Genomic DNA, 18,119 nt, shown 5'->3' on the forward strand with positions numbered 1-18,119 from the left:
CATACCTTCCTCATTTTTCCTGCAATTTCTTGTGCTTGCACATCCTTTCCTTCTGGTGTTATTTCACATATCAGATTTGCATGTCCTTCATCCATCACCAAACTTAACTTATTTGTCTTTAGTAGGAAGCAATGTAATTTAGTGGTTAAAAGTGACTTTTTTGGACGTAGGTTAGGAGGTTTGAAACATGTCCATGTAGTTAAACTGTTTTCTGTTTCCTACTTAGCTAGATGCATGAGTGTATAACTTGTATAATTACATAAAATAATAAATAAAACAGTAGGTATCAGTCTCTTAGATGAACCTCAGTGCCAAATGCTTAACATTTTTGCCTATTTTTGCACCATCAATCTGGATGCAGAATCCAGCATGTTACCTATCTTCAAGTTCTCAACAAAGTATTCCTCCAGTTGTCAAATTTATTTTTCTGGGGAATTATAGTACCCTGAATGCATAAAGCTTTGTTTTTGTTTTTTGTTTGGTTGTTGTTTGGGTTTAGTTTTCTGAGACAGGGTTTCTCTATATAGTCTTGGCTGTCCTAGAACTACCTCTGTTGACCAGGCTGGCCTCAAACTTGCAAAAATTGGACTCCCTCTACTTTCTGAGTACTGGAATTAAAGGTGTGTGCAATAAAAATTGAGTGTCAGCCCTAACAGAAACCGTATACATAACTATCTCCTGGCAAGGAGGATAAGGAAAATGTTAAATTATTTTTAATTGTAGAGTTTCATTGAGCAAATATATAAAAATACTATTTTTATACTATAAATTATTTTTTAATCTTGGAAAACAGAATTATTTTGCATCAAAATTCATATTTTTATCTTTAAGAATATGGTATATGATGTTGAATTCTTCTGGTTCAATTCCCAATTTGTAATTCTTGGTTGTGGGCCCTGTACAAGCCAGAACTCTCTCAGTTGTCCTTCCTCAATAGTAGAAAAAATAAACTCTGACTTTATCATTTTGTGTGTGTGTGCTCACAAGTGAATAGAGTGAGTAGCTTGAGATACAATTGACTCTTAAACAACTCTGGCATTAGAGAAAAACACATTCCAAAGAGTTAGAAAACTACATATGACATTAGACTTTGCAAAAGCAACAGAAGATACTGGTTAAATAATTATAATTCATGCAATAAATTTTACAGGAATATTCTACATCCCTTTCCATATTCAGTCTTTGGGACCTACTGGTCATGGTATACTTCCAATATATCTCAATCTAGGTTATCCACATTTAAAGTGCTTAACAATCATATGGGACAAGTGGCTACTATATTCAACTATATACTTCTGTGCCATCTAATTGAAATAATGATCACATTTCAAGACAAAATGAACAAACTTCCTTCCTAATTCCCTATCACCACAGCAGTATATTCCTAAATTCACTAATTTTAGGTGTTTGAGAAAGGGATGCAAATGTGGTTCGTTGTGTACCTACCAAATTTCCTAATGACCAACTATATAATATTTTCCAAATTCCTGCCTTTAAAACATAAGAAATACACTCTTGTCTTGCTACAACTGATCTCTCTCTCTCTCTCTCTCTCTCTCTCTCTCTCTCTCCCTCACTTATTCTTTTTCTTTTTCTCTGTGTGTGTATCTGTGTGTATGTTCATGTATGCATATCTGTGCATGTGGAAGTCAGAGGTTGATGTTGTTTGTCTTTATTTATTGCTCTTACAGTTTTGAAACAGAATCTCTCACTAAACCACAGTTTTTCAATTGCATTAGAGTAACATTAACTATGTCCAAGGATCTGCCTGTCTCTGCCTCTGTAGAATGATAAACATACATACTTGGTTATCCTCTTCTTTCACATGCGTGTTGAGGCATGCAGACAAATCCTCATGTTTGTGCAGCAAGTACCAAAACCATTGAGTCATCACTCCCTCCTCTTTCTTACAATTTTATCAAACCTACATGTCTCTCTTTCTGTTCTTGAAATCTGTCAGCAAAACTAACAGAGTTATATCCCTTTCTCCAAAGTAAGTATTCCTTTGAAAAAAATCTTTCAATTGTAATTGGTAGAAAAAGATGATGAATAAACCTCTTCTCTCATGAAGATATTTTAATGTGTTACCTCCACAGTAGAAAATGAAGCCCACCCAGGCATTAAAAAGTACACAGCTATTGCCATGATCAAAATTAAACTCTACCCACATCTTAACACAGCACTACTAAAAAACATTTACCTTTTAAGTTAATTTTCTAATTTTAAGACCATAGGAGATAAAACAGTATTTTCCTAAGCACCTAGCATAAATCATGTAGTAAACTTACTAATTATCATTGCTTCATATTTGAATTAAAAAAAGAGAACACAGCAAATATTAATCTCAATAGCACCTTAACATTTCCAGTCCAATGTATTTGAGTTTTCTCACCTTGACAAATCATCTTTTGCATCTGTCTCTTAAACCTTTCTAAAAAGCCATTCATTTGCTAACTAAACTGATCAATAGTTCTGTGGATTTCACAATAGTAGCTAACCATTAAAAATCAGTTTCTGTTTTCTACTTGGTTTAGAATGACACCATTGGTGGCATGCCAAAATTTCTGTAGAATGTTGTTCCTGTGGAACTTACAGATATCTGAAAACCCCTAAAATCTGTTGAAATCTGTATTATATTACATCATCGCTTAGCTGTGCCAGTAATTTTGGATCATTCCCTTTTGAATTTCGGTAAGACTCAGCATCTCACTTGTCACTGAAAGACTATTTAAGGATATTCTCTATATTGAGACAACTGCAGAAATCGTGTCAGACTAAGAGTTACATGATTTGGACTTCTTTAGACCAGTAGTTAGTCACTTTTGCTAATTTTTGAGCTTCAAGTTATTTATCTATGAAATGATGGATTTTAAAATATTTTATTGTTGATTTAGTCTCTATCCATGTTATAATGTGTGACTTAATAATAATTATTATCCATCAGAAAATAAAGCAATTTAATATAGTCTGTGTAGCTCATACTAGAATCCTATCCTTTGACTCCTAGGTAGGAACTACTATCTTTGATAGAAATTAAAACAACAGCTTTCATGTTGGCATAGAAAGTATTTTCAAATTTCCCTTCAGAGCAAAAATTCAAGTGTTTTTATGTCAACTGTTCTTTCTCTCTTCATTGTCCAACTTCCTTTCCTAGCAGTGGATACTTATATTTTTCCACTGCTACTTCTTTTTTCCCTTCAGTTAACTTTAGTTTTCTTACATTCTTGTTTTCCATCATGGACTTTTGCTAAGCCAACACTGAATACCACATTTCAGTCCTCGTTTACAAAGAAAGCCTCTTCTCTGGACTTTTCTCATACCATGTGTTTGAGGTTATTATGCTTTCCTGATCACATCAGTCTTTCTGTTCTTACCCCTCATTATTATCAAGCTCATAATTAGTCTAATAATAAAGGGCTTCATTTTGGTGATCTCTACTAATCTTGTAGTTTTGACATCTCACAATCACAGATTATTTCTGTATTATCACAACTATTTCTTCTGATGTTTATAATTACTGTCTTCATAGTCTCCCATACTGAAATTTCACAGTACCTCTATCAAACAAGTAGAGTTTTCATCTCTCTTAAAGCACACACACACACACACACACACACACACACACACACACACACACACACACAGAGCGAGAGAGAGAGAGAGAGAGAGAGAGAGAGAGAGAGAGAGAGAGAGAGGGCTTTTCTAACAGTCTACATTTCAAAGACAACATGGTAAATCTATGCAATTAAATATTGATCTCACAGTCTAGGGTTCATCCTTTATGACTGCATTTATGAAAGCTAATGCAGAATCACAAAATTAAGCTACTTTATATCTTAGATACCTATGCTTTTTTGTATTTTTCTTACTTCCGCAGTTAATCCAAGGATCCATTATAGCATCTTTATTGGGAGCCTTCTATATGGAATTGTGACTTAACCTGTTAGACTCCAGTGTTTCCTTAACTGCAGTGCAAATACAATTTTGCTCACTTTCCTCTTTAAAGCTTCTATTATTCTTTTAAAAATTAGAGCAAAATCAGGTTAGGTATAGTGATGAATGTCTGTGATTGTTTGAATGATCATGGTCACCATAGGCTCATTGTTTGAATGTTTGCGAAATAGGAGGTGTGGACTTGTTGTTGTATATTTGGCTTTGTTGAGGGCATGTGTCACTTTGGATGAACTCTGAGATTTTAAAAACCCACACCATGCTGAGTCTCTATTCTCCCTCTTGCTTTCTGTTTGCTACTAACCGATCAGGATGTAAACTTTCAGCTACTATACCAGAACCATACATACCTGTTTTCTGCTATTAGATGCTTTCTCTTTATAAGACTTGCCTTGGTTGTGCCGTCTCTTCATAGCAATAGTAACTACAAAAATAGTAACTAGGAAAAAAGTCAGTACCAGGAACTAAGTAAAGTTTTAATGTGGTGGCCTGATCGTGCTGTTTGGAAGACTTTGGGATTTTGAACTAGAAAAGTGGTTGAACTCTTTAAAGTGGGACTTAAAGGTCCAAGAGAGTAGGACCACAGAAGACGGTCGTGACAAGGACAACATGGGCTATAGGAGCTCAGCTCAAGAGGCTTCAGAAAGGAAGAACATTATCTGGACTACAGTAAATTCCAGTAATATTTTGGCAAAGAATTGTAGGACTTTTGGCCCTGTACAGAAACAATCTGCTGGAGGTAAAATTGAAGAGTTTGGAGCTAATGTCGCTGGTGCAGGAGATATTTCAAGATAACCCAGAATTGACTGGGCCAAAGATTGTTAGTGATCAGACTTATGAAGATCTACAAGGAAGTACCCTAGCCAGTAAGAACAACTCTCCATGGCCTCTGTGTCAGTTTCCCCTCCAGGTTTTTGCCCAGTTTGAGTTCCTGCCCTGGTTCCTCTCAGTGGATTGCGATTGTAAGTCAAATAAATCTATTCCTCCCCAAATTGCTTTTTGTCATGTTGTTTTATCACAGTAGTAGTAATCTTAATTCAGACAATTCTCCATAATTCCTGAACTAGCATTATATATATATATATACATGCACACATATATATATATACATACACACACACACACACACACATATGTGATCAATCTTATGAACATTTTGAAGAAAATGATAAGGGTTATATGACAATACTCCATGTCAAAACAAAACAAAACAAAAAACAACAAAAAAAATCAAGTCAAAAATTATAGCAAAATTAAATCAGCATGATATACATATATAGTGTTAAGTGAGTTTTCGTTCTTTTTCCTGTCTGTTTTATCTCTTGCTCTGTCACTTCTTTCTCCTCATTGTTGATCATGCTTCAGTAACCCTATTATACAGAAAATACAGAAAAGTAGTTCAACTCAGGCAAAATTTGGGAGCACTGGGGTACAGGTAGGATAGGGGGAAGGGGAGAGGGGAAGAGAGAAGGGAGAAGGGGAGGGTGGGGGAGAGCTTGGGGGGGAGTGGGAAGGTTGAGATGGAGGAAGGATGGATATGGGACCAGGGGAAAAGGTATCTTAATTAAGGGAGGCATTGTGGGGTTGGCAAGAGGCTTGACTCTAGAGGGGTTCCCAGGTCCAAGGAGAGGTCCCCAGATTGTTCCTTGGGCAATAGAGGAGAGGGTGCCTGAACTGGCCTTGTCCCATAGGCACACTGAAAAATATCTTGCATATGACCATAGAACCTTTATCTGGTGATGGATGGAGATAGAGACAGAAATCCACATTGCAACACTGGACTGAGCTCCCAAGGTCCTAATGAGAAGCAGAAGGAAGGAGAAGATGAGAAAGGAAGTTAGGACAGCGAGGGGTTGGTCCACCCACAGAGACAGTGTGCCTGATCTAATGGGAGCTCACCAAATCCAGCTGGACTGTAACTGAATGAGCATGTGATCAAATTGGACCCTCTGAATGTGGCTAACAATTGAGGCAGACTGAGAAGCCAATGATAATGGCACTGGGATTTGTCTCTACTGCCATGAACTTGCTTTTGGGGATTCTATTCTATTTGGATGCATACCGTCCTAAGCCTGGATGTAGGAGGGAGGGCCTTGGACTTCCCACAGGGCAGGATACCCTGTCCTCTCTGAGAACTGGAGGGTGAGAAGGAAGGGCGACTGGGGGAGTGGGAGAGAAGTGGGAGGAGGGGAGGAAGTGGAAATTTTGAATGGTATTATTTATAAAGTAATAAAATATTATTAGAAAAAAATAAAAATAAATAGTTCACCTCAAGACATTCACCCATATTGTTTTCCAGTTTTAAGCAATATTATCCCTCCTTGTTACAGAAGCATCTTCACATTATCATTAAGAAAAGTTGTTTCTTTTCTGATATATTTTCTCATTTCCTTCTTGTTAAAGGGTTCTTTTTTATTTATTTATTTATTTATTTATTAAAAATTTCTACCTCTTCCCCGCCTCCATTTTCCCTCCCCCTCCCCTCCTCCCCTCCCTCTCTAGTCTTAAGAGCAGTTAGGGTTCCCTGCCCCGTGGGAAGTCCAAGGTCCTCCTCCCTCCATACAGGTCTATAAAGGTGAGCATCCAAACAAACCAGGCTCGCACAAAGTCAGTCCATACAGTAGAATAAAAACCCAATGCCTTTGTCCTTGTCTTCTCAGTCAGCCTTCATTGCCAGCCATGTTCAGAGTGTCCATTTTGATCACATGCTTCATCACTCCCAGTCCAGCTGGTCTTGGTGAGCTCCCATTAGATCAGTCCCACCGTCTCAGTGGGTGTACTCACCCCTCGTGATTCTGACTTCCTTGCTCATGTTCTCCCTCCTTCTACTCCTCATTTGGACCTAGGGAGCTAAGTCCAGTGCTCCAGTATGGGTCTCTGTCTCTATCTCCATCCATTTATCCAGAAATTCATATCTGTTGCCGTTCCATAAGGCACAATATGTCGCTTGAATGTATATTTTATTCATTCATTGTTTTTATTAGTTTATAAATTAAGTCTCAGAAGATCAGACAATACTATGCTTTTTATATTCATTCTAGATTTAACTCAGAACATCAAATGTGTTTTCTCTGGACTGAATACTTAATGACTAAATTGGATATGAAAGAAAACTGAATATAGTGAGTGGCTAGCTCATGGAGAAGGAAACAGGAATTATCCCTTTTGGCTTCCCACTCAGTTTGTATTTTATACTCCTGTTCTTGCTATTAGTTTTTCTCTCACTTTAGGTCAGCCTGGGTAACAGAACTCAGGCCCATCAAATATCATTGCTTCTTGCTGGAACAGTGACTTGTTCCATCTTTGTAAGACTACAAAGATGTAGGGCTGTGTTCGCTCACAATCTATTGTGCTGGGCTCTCTCTACCATTACTGGAGCTCCAAAATTTCATTTATTTTACCCATTCTCAGCTTTTCTGCATATTCATTAGCGTTCATCTTTAAAAGGAACCACTTTTCTGCTTTCCTATTTATATTGTCTGATTTTTTTAGTCCATGAAAAAACCTTGCTAATTATACATTGTTCTTTTTACCCTGAAGTATAAACTAATTTCTTATTTTCTGTTACAGAATGATGCACTGACAACTCAGAGTAGTAAGTTTCTTTCAGTTCACAAAAATCACAATCAGTCAAACTGAAAAAAAATCAATACATGTATTTATCAACAGAGCCAAGATTTCTCACAAATATAGTTGATTGTACTTAAAAAATGAAATACTAAGATGATAAAATGTTTAGTAGATACAAGTTGTCCTTCATTAGCAATGGACTGTGCTTTAGTGTAGTTGATTGGATGAAATAATTGCTACCCAAGAAAATATAAAAAATACAAAAACAGAATACATTCTAGCAACAAATCTGGAGGAATATACAGCCGATATTAAAAAATGCTTTTTGGAGATGGTGTGGCAACTGAATGAAAGATGAGCATACACACATACAAACTGGGAAATCATCAGACATAGCATAAGAGTCAAATACTATCAAATAAAACCATATCTAAAGCCATTGCTGAAACCTCCTGTTGTACCAGGTCCCAGAACTTCTGGTGCAGAACTAAAGTGATTCTTGATTTTCCGAATGATGTACATTCAGACCCATGTATGATCACATGTCTTGCATGGATCATGTGATATTTCTTGCTTTTAAGGTGTTCTGCATCCCATTCTGTTCCAATTTTGTTCTGTGTGTGTTCATTTTTCTTAACACATGTAGTGACTATTTTGAGAATGCTAAGTAAACAAGGTATGTTGGTTTGGAGTTGTTGCTGTTCCAAAAGTGGTTAGGGAAATTATAATTAAACGTATGATTTTATTCCTGTGTTTGTGATATATATTTATGTCATTTATTCACATAAATCTTACAGTTGTTTTCACTTGTGTTCACAAAAAACAAAACCTGTCGCAAAAACACAAATAGAAAATGTTCTGATTCTAAATTATCATTTTAGTGAAATACCAAAGATTTACTATTTTAAAAATTAAGTAATATGAACATTTAAGATAAAGATGACTTCTGGAGGCAAGTAAGGGCATGTGATCAGTACTGGTTATCAGATATTGATATTTCTATCTGCAATATTCAATTTATTAAGGTAGATTAAGCTTTTTAAATATTATATAGAATTTTCATATTCTCTAAATCACAACAGCAGTTTAAGAAGTATATTTATAAGTAACTTAAGTATCAATGTATATTATCCCGATTTGATTGATTTTTTATATTTATTGTTTAAGTGTCATTTGCCAGATATCAGTAACATTAAATTAGATACTAGAATATTTTAGAAAGACAGTAAAATATAAGGTCCACAATTGAGTACATGAAGGAACTCTAAAACATTTTAAACTGTATTAAACAAAATTATTGATGGGGAAAGAAAACAATTATTACTTTGACTACATGCCAGCTTAGAGTCTGATTTGTCACTTGTTCTGTTAGTGTTGAAGGAGTCAGTGAAGTCTACCCCAAAAGAAACAAGGGGGTAGAAATTATGCTCTTTCTAAGGATAGTCAAAACAACAGATGGATGACCATCAAGCATATGTGACAGTTCCTGAAAGCTGGCTGGTTATGGAAATAAAGTGCAGCTGCAGCAAAGGGCACGTTGTGAACTTGTACCCTGTCAGGATACAAGCAACCCAAATGCAGCATATAATCCATATAAGTAGCAATTAGCACCGTCTTTGAAGAATTACTTATCTATCACTTGTCCCATGCCAATGTGTGCATCTCATAGCCACATATAACACCTTTATGTGACTTAGACTTTTATTTTTTCTCATTAGTCATCTAATTAACTGTTGTTAGTTCACTAAATTCTAACGATCTTGGATGATACCATTGTCATCTCCTACATTAAGAATTTTGTTTTGTGATATAAATAGTAAAATAAAAGTACTAATTCTTAGGCAATGTAGAATATTATACATATAAATTTCCAAATATCTTAGTATTGTTACCATTTCTTATTTCACCAAAATAGACCATCTTGAAAAATGATTATCAAGAGGCTAGTAGAGAAATGATCTAGTATTTCCAAGAGTCCGAGTGAAAATGGAGAAGAAAAATTAAACATTTATCTCTTTGGTAGATTAAACATAAATTACATAAAGTATACATCTTTATCTCAATATTTATCTAAAATAATTGTTCTGTATCCTGAAACATGTATATTAAATCACAACCATTACTGCTAGTCTAAAACTGGCCATCAATGTAATACACTTTTTAAAATGGAAAATACAACCTAAATTTTAGCAAATCTATAGTCAGTGCTCAATGTTTCCAATGGGATTATAATAAAATCATCTCTAGAAATATATATAGCATACAAAAACTAAATATAGACTATGGATTATGTGGACAAAAGAGAAGCATACAACTATTGTTGTGGAGCAGATAAGATTGCTAAAAATCTAAGAAATAGATTTATTAATTTTATATAAATATCAATTTAATTTTAAGAGATTTAGATGAGTAGGCTTGTTATTTTGTAGAAAAGTTAAGTAATATTTCAATGAGATAATGTAACGTTTTTACATTTAAGCAATCAAAAAATGTTATCACTTGAATTTGAGACCAGAATTTAATAGTTTCCCAAGTTCCCCAGCATGCAATCCTTTCTTTGTTGTTTGCTGATAATTCTAACAAAATATATACATTCTTAATTTTCATATAGCAGTAAGCTTGAAAACAATGAATACAAGAACTGTATGAGCTTATAAATATACCATTAACAGGAAGGGCAGTCACAGATATGAATGCATTTGTGGCATACATTTATACTTCCGCTGAATCTCATAATTTTCTTGAAGACATTCTTCTGTTTTTTATCTTTGTTTGTTTGTTTATTTTGAAACAGGGTTTCTCTGTAGCTTTGGAGCCTATCCTGGAACTCACTTTTGTAGACCAGTCTGGCCCAAAATCACAGAGATATACATACCTCTGCCTCTCAAGTGCTGGTATTAAAGGCATGTACCACAACCACCCAGTTTCAAGATGTATTTATTGGGGACAATGACTGGAGACTGTCATGAATTTGAACATTAATACCTGTTTCTACTGAAACAGTCTTACCTGCACCCAGTTCTATCTTAGCACAGCTTCCCAAGCCTAGCTCAGAATTAGAGTACAGATTCTTCTTGCCATTCTTATAGGACACTTTCTAAGCTGTTCTGTTTTATTTAGTGTGATGGTTTGAATGAGAATAGCCCCCATAAGTTCATGTATTTGAATGCTTGGACTGTAGTTGGTATAAACACACTATCTGTGAAATGTGTGGGTGTTTGTGTGTGGTATGTACCCAAACACACTCTGACACCAAAGTTCAGTAATAAAATAAAATTCTGAAGTCTGAACTTCTTTAAATATAAAATTGTTTGAGTGATAATATAACACTATAAATAGAAAAGTATAGTGCTGACCTCATGTAATGCCTTGGAATCAAAAGGCAGAGACACCAAAATGTTGCATAAAATTATCTGTAGTTTTTACAAATTAAGCAAAAGTAAGTTTCATTTCAGAAATGGAGTTTCATGCTTCAAATGAACTCACTGTATTTACACAACTATTATAAAATCTGACACAATACAAAATCTGAACCATTTCTAGCCTATTGTGTGTGTGTGTGTGTGTGTACACATGAGTGCATGCATACATGCTAGTATTTTTGTGTGTAAGTGTGGTATGGAGGTGAAATTCATGACCTTGAACATGCTAGGAAATTACTCCACCACTAGGCTATATCACTAGACTTCTGTTTTTTAAATAAAGTAACAATTCTTTATAGATTTTGTGACTCAAAGGACACTTCTGACATAACATTAATTGGATATTAAACTGCCAAAGTGTCTCCTCCTTTAGTTGTGTGTATATATGCTATGTGTGCACATGTACAAATGTAAACGTACATACCAAAAATACATGGTAGTTTTTCGTGAGGAAGATAAACACTTATAATTAAATGGTTGAGGCAAGCCTCCTATATATGAATAGAATTGATTTTATTTAAAAAACAAAGTAAGTAATTGTGCAAAAAATATTATCTCTTGATTGTAGTTGAAGTGCATATTGGATGGACTGGCATATAACTGAGTCACTATAAAAATAAACTCAACTATTTTAGCAAAACCTTCAAACTAATAGATTTAATTTTCTTCAGATCATGTTAAAAAGTGAATATTTCCATTTCCTATTTTTCCTAAACAAAGATTTCAAGGCAAACTACTCCTTTGAATCAGTCACAGACTAGATGGAAACTCTAACAGATGTCACTTAACAATGAACACTATTTAGATGTAAGAACATCTCAAAAGATAATGACCAGAACATTATACTCATTATCTCATTATACTCATTATACTCATATACTCATTATACTCATATCCCATCATCTCATTATACTCAGTATTAGAAATGATATATACTTATGTTTCTCTTGAAATATGGTGTACTTCCTTGACTAATAATCACATTCTCTAGAAGTTAAACATGACTACCTTTTCAGATTTTCTAGTACCAGTAAATAGCCAGTCACATTTGAAAATGAGAATGTGAGCCACATACAAGTTTCTGATAGGGTTTTAACATAATTCTTGAATAGTCTTCATTATACCTAGAACCTTTATAACAGCTGGATTCTATTACTCAAAACTTGGCTTTTTATTGAAGAAGATATGTGCTTTAGATTTTAATAAGATGATGGTGACTGATATTGATGATGAATACGAAAAAGTACTTTGAATTCTTTAAATCAACATCTTAAAAGACTCTTCATGGTAACTTATATAATTAAGATTAATTTAAAATCATAACATAGATATACATTTATAATTTTGTGTGAGGATATGGAAGGGATTTATACTGCATGATAGGAAATTTTGTCACTGAAGAAAAATAATTCATTTGGACACAGATAGACTCGGCTTCAGAGTTATATAATTTAAAGTCACCAAGAAATCTAAAATATTTTGTTTTTCTATAAATAATACTGACAACTTTAAACATTAAAATTAATATTTTGATGTAATTATCACTTACATACTGTACCTCATCTTTGAAATACAGTTTTAAAAAAAGTATTATTGTTGGATGAGATAAAGTCTTAAAAGTCTTACAGTGGGCTGAATTGTCATCTAGAGCTGAGAGTCTACAGAAGAGGTATCTGTGTTCATTATGCTCCCCATCTCATTCAGCCAAAGTGCCAAAGTTATTAAGTAGATGCAGTTAATTATAACACCAAATATGATTCAGAAAAATAAAAGATAAACTTACTCAAACTTAATGATTTATATAAGCAAAGTATTAAAAATTTCAAAAGAAATTGCCTTATAGCTTACATGCAGAAAAATAAAGAGTAGAAAATTTAAGAAATTAAACACCACAAAATGAATATCAGATGAATATGACTAAAAATACAGCATGCGATCAATCAAATATAATCCAGACTTAAAGTATTCTGAGTGCTTCCATTTGTATCTCTAGACTTCTAAACACCAAGTTAGACTAAAAACTTAGAATAATTCATTTAGTAACCTACATACTACTAAATACATCCCTATTATCAAAGATACTCTGTAGGCTAAGATTAGTGACACACACAGCAACTTAGAAACACAACCATGTCAATAAATTTCATCTAATAAGTATTTCAAAGTAATTCTGCCTCACATCTCTGTCTTTTCAAAGCAGCTTACTCAATGGTTCATTCACTGTAACTTCACAGTTATGCATTATTGTTTTTTGGTTTAACTATGATTTTCTTGGCTATAATGAAGTATCAAGGAAGAACAAAAATGCTATGGAAATCTGTATCCTTTATTCTCCATTAAATGAAATTATATCTTTTTCCTTCTAATTTTGCTCACTTTTAGTATTGATGGTAGAATATCCTTTTTCTGATTGTAAAATAGTGCCAGAAAATCATCACTGTAAGCATGTATGTTACATACTCAAAGCCCTTTACCTTTGTGTAACTTTATTTTAAGCCATTGAAACCTTAGTATATTTGAGACCAAATAATTATATAGTTTCCTAAAACGTCCATATACTACATATGATTTCAGTCTCTTTCTATAAAAATAATCCTCCACACTGCAACCTTTATTTCCACTGACTGTAAATTTAATTCAGAAATCTGTAATAATGATATAAATGTTTTGAATTCAAACTTCATACACTAATCAAAACACAGACTTATTTAGACTCTACATTCTGACAGGTTAATTATTGCAGATCTCCTTCATATTTATGAAAATACAGATTTTTAATTTATAAATTTTTAGAGAAATTAATGATTTTTATATTGAGCTCCCTTCTGTCTTCCTAGAGTCTCTTTGTGATGTAAGAATTGCTATTATGATGATGATTATGAGAAACATGAGAAAATTTATTGCTTCCGCCTGGCACCCAGCATGTCATTGTCTTGTCACTATCAATTTTCCTATTTTTATTTTCTTTACATACACCTAAACCTTATGAAAAGCCAGTGAGTTTTTCTATCATATTCCATTCTAGTTCATTGCCTCAATCCATGTTGTCCCAGGAGTTCTCCGTTCTTATACCCACCTCTGCAATCTAGGGTATCCAGAAATAGTTGTTACCATTTACTTCATGCTTATGAGATTGCTCATTATTAATTGATTCATGTGCCAACCCTCTTTTTTTTTTTTTTTTTTTTTTGGCTTGAGGAAACTTGTTAGTCACCCAACTACATAATGATAGTTCTGGGATTTGCATCCAGTTAGTTTGTCTTAAGACCTTACCTTGAGTATGTCATGCTTTGACATACTAAAATCAGATCAACTCCAGGAAACCTTAAATGTCATTAGTACTTCCATGAGTATTTCACTTTTCTCTTCCTTTTTTATCCCATTTCTCTCTGAGGTAACTGGGTAATTTCTTCTGCCAGTGCTAGTGATATACCCATTTTATTTCCTTTGCCAGGTGATACCCTTTGAAGATTGTATTCTCACTCATATTTTATAGCTTCTTAGTAATAAAATGCTTCTCAAAATAGTGAGCTCTCTGTAAATATTGGTTATATTGATTTACCAAAGAAGGAATGAAAAGATTGTCCAAATATATCACAAAAGCATTTGAAACCATTTCAATAATATGCTTAGCAAATTTAAAACTTGAAAACCATGATGATTCCTACTGGGAATTTATTTTTTTGCACATTTGTATTTTTGCCTTTTTTGAACTTAAAATAACTGAGTAACTGTTTGAACATTTTAGTTTCAAAATAATTCATTCAATTGATTTTTACTAAAAATTTGATATTTACTGAACCATATTATAGTATTCAAAACTATTCTTCCAGGAATTTTGGTGAATTGTGCATACTGTAAAAAAACTGAAGTTTAAGTAATTGTTCATAGTAATGACTCTATCAATATAAATGACTTGTTTTCTTTTCTCTGAGCCAGTTCAAAAGTTTTATTTCATATGGCATATATTAGCTCATTCATATAATAGCCTGTTTTGGAGGGAGTAAAAGTTAACTATGTTTTTAAAATAACAAACTAACAGTTGCCCAAAGATATTAAAGATAAAATAATTTTAATATATTATTTAAAGAGAGTTTGCTTCAATTCACTCAATTTCTCATGTTTAAGGAATGGGATGGCACATGTGTATGTGAAGCTTCTCTTTCCCTAGTCATCAGGAGATCAAATTTCCCCCTTTCCTTATGTGTTGGCATTGCTCTTTGACAGTTGTCCAGTAAAAATGTTAATAATTACACAAACACAACTCTCAATTATTTACAGCAACACATTAGATGTGAAATTTAAGATGTGCCTCTTATTCTTTCAAACTCAAACTGAGTACCTACATTAGCAACATTCCCACTATAAAGAACAAGGTAGTTAATGGGGGTTAATGCAAATTTATGGAAATTTAAGGAAAATGATTTTTGGGGAATTCAATTTTACAATTGAATTTTTAAATCTTTTAAGTTCTGCAATTTATAAACATATAAATTTCACCTGGGAGGTGAAGTATAAAACCTAATTTATAAGCATGTGTTTCTCCTGAGGGGTGAAGTATAAAATCTAATTTCACAGTACTCAGAGAGCCGGAGCATCTTTTATGAATGACTTCTCAATCTATTTTCTTAAACTCTGTAATGGTCTTTCTCTTAGTAATTCATTGTTGAAATTATTATTGGTAAATACAGTATGGATTGTTGACAACAGAATTGCCTCCTAGTGAATTATGCAGAAAATACAATCGATCTAGCGACACAGATGGGAATGGTAGATCTGAGAAGCGAGAAGGAGGAAAGGAAGGGAAATGGAACATACACACACAGAGAGACATACATGACAGAGAAAGACAGACAGACAGAGAGGACATGCACAAGCATGGACAAAGAGAGGTGGCTTTTTTTCATGATCAGGTAATTAGTTTATTAATTGTTGGTGGCAGCAAAGGATCTGCTTCATTATAATTTATTCTATATGGCCAAAGAAGATGCTTGTACTTACGCCCTGACCTGAAGAAAATGAAATTATTTTCTGAACAGGTAGGCAGTTTTTAAAGTGAATTACTCTACAATTAGAATGATATTACATTCCTTACCTTTGTATAACTGATGGCCTAGAACAACAGACTATTCCGATGTGAATAACAGAAAGGTAGCAAGGCAAATTCAAAGTAGAGCTTTCTGGAATGATGCTCACCCCTTCTCAGATCTTCTAAAGTCTAAACTGACTTTTTCCTTTGTTCCTATTACTGTTGCATCAGTGCACCTTGATTATACTCCCTACAGGTAAACAGATAAGTACCCCTGCTTGCTCTTGATACAATAAAATGACGTAACATTTTCAGTAACAGATATAAACAACAAGTGAGTTTGCCCTTAGCAGGTGTGGCCTTGCAATGATTAACACTGGTCAGTCTTTTGCAGAATGAGCAAGTAAATACTGATCCTCCACTAAGATTTAAAGCCAGCCATTCAATTGCGTCTTAAGCCCGGGTAAGAGGAAATAAGCTTTCCCAACGCATAGAAATGGCCGTATAATTCTGTGGAGCTTGTCAATGAGAACCTACAGGCAGAGGAGAATTATAATTTGATTCCCCAGGAGACAGTGACTAAGGCACGCACACTGACCATCCCAAAAAGAGGTAAAGAGAGAGTGAAATGGCTCAACGTACACACACCCCGCTCCATACCGGGGACGAGTCTCCAAGCTGCGGTGTGTGCTCTCGGAGGGCCAGGCTGAAACTGACTGCCCCCACGGCGACGCTGGACACTCCCAGACCTATCTCCAGCACAGAGAGCACTAACAGGCTCCCAATGATCTGGCTGCTGGTGCACATCCTCCTTGGGTCATCATTCCTTTCAGCTCAGAGAAGGAAGCCAATCATCCACTTTCCTTCTTCCAAAGTCCTCCTTAGCCCCTTCCACCCCCTACCACAATCCAGATCTTCAAACTTTTCTCTCTTCACCACCAAAACATTATCCACAAGGTCTGGATTTCCAGAGCCAGAAAAACAACGTTTTTGCGGCCAGGCCAGAAAGAGCTGCTCCAACCCCTGGCACGTTCACACAGCAACCGCCGGCGATGGGTGGGAGTCCAAAAGCCAACACTGGGGAGCTGGGCTCTGGAGAGCCAGGCAGTTCACATGGCACAGTACAGAGTTCTGCTGCATCTGGTTTCTCGGCTCCCAGGAGCTCCCCGGCACCTCTCAGGCTTCCTTCTGTTTCCCAGCAGAGGAAGCGAGCTTTGTTTCCTAAAGATAAAGGGACTGCTCACAATCCCTCTCCGCCAGTCCTCTCGCCTCCTCTTCTTTGTTTTCCTGGCAGCGCAAAGTGCTTCTGTGAATTCCTAGGTCTCCAGGCAGAGCAGGTTGATTATACTCAGCACCACATTTCTAGCACTTGCTTGTGGCTAGAAAAAGCGACCTTGTCTGATGGCCTCTCCGTCTTTTTCTTTTCCCTCCGTCGTTGTCCTCTTCTTTGATCTGATTCTCTCTCATAGCTATGACCTCATTGGGGCTTAGGCGACTGATGGAGGAAGAAAAATCCTAATGTATTTGTGGGTCTTGGAAGAATACTCTTGCTGACCCCTTGCTCGCCCCGCCCCTGAACCCAAAACAGGGTCCCAAACTCTATACTTTTGCATCTCCCCTACTCCGTTCCTCCTGGTCCTACCCAGTCAGGAGAGGTGGCTATGCCTAATGCCTACGTCAATGTGGGCTCATTCGATGCAAAACTTTCCTCCACGTGCATTTTCTTCCGCTTGGGGAATATACAGCAAAAGAAAGCTAAGTGTACCAGAATGGCGAGAAATCAGACTGCTGTTTACACAAAAATTCCAGGGGACCCTTATTTTTAAAAAATCCTGTGTCCCAGTGAGCCCACGCTGAAGCTTGTTCATTAAAAGAGAGAATCCACTCTCTGCCATCACTTCCTGGCACCTTTTGTACTAGGAGGGGAAGGAGTTGGAGACACACTTCCCTTGATAGCCATGTGCCCACACATTCTGAGATGCATAGTCAGACCCAGCATGAGAGAGATCCTGTGTTCTTACTTTGAAAAAAAAAAAAAACCTGTAGATAGGGAAAGATAAGAACTGAAAAAATAAGACTGAAAACTCGAGATACATATACTTAAGTACTACTCGAAAACAAGCATTACTTACTTACAAAGAAAATGC

At 35.3% G+C, this 18,119-nt stretch overlaps 1 protein-coding gene across 2 annotated transcripts in view; it reads right to left on the reverse strand.

Moving 5' to 3' along the window:
- Tmem196 (transmembrane protein 196) overlaps window positions 1-17,612 on the reverse strand; it is a 77,061-nt gene extending 59,449 nt beyond the window's left edge. The window contains exon 1 of one of the 2 annotated variants that reach the window (XM_087911458.1): window positions 16,633-17,612. In XM_087911458.1, the coding sequence (XP_087767584.1) occupies window positions 16,633-16,779 (147 nt within the window). In that variant the 5' untranslated portion in view covers window positions 16,780-17,612. Of the gene's footprint in view, window positions 1-16,614 lie in introns of both variants that reach the window. The other variant, XM_087911457.1, reaches the window with a different exon arrangement.
- Window positions 17,613-18,119: the final 507 nt, after the last annotated feature.

The sequence above is a fragment of the Myodes glareolus genome, chromosome 11 (genome assembly GCF_982192425.1).
Source record: "Myodes glareolus chromosome 11, mMyoGla1.1, whole genome shotgun sequence".
Lineage (NCBI taxonomy): Eukaryota > Metazoa > Chordata > Mammalia > Rodentia > Cricetidae > Myodes > Myodes glareolus.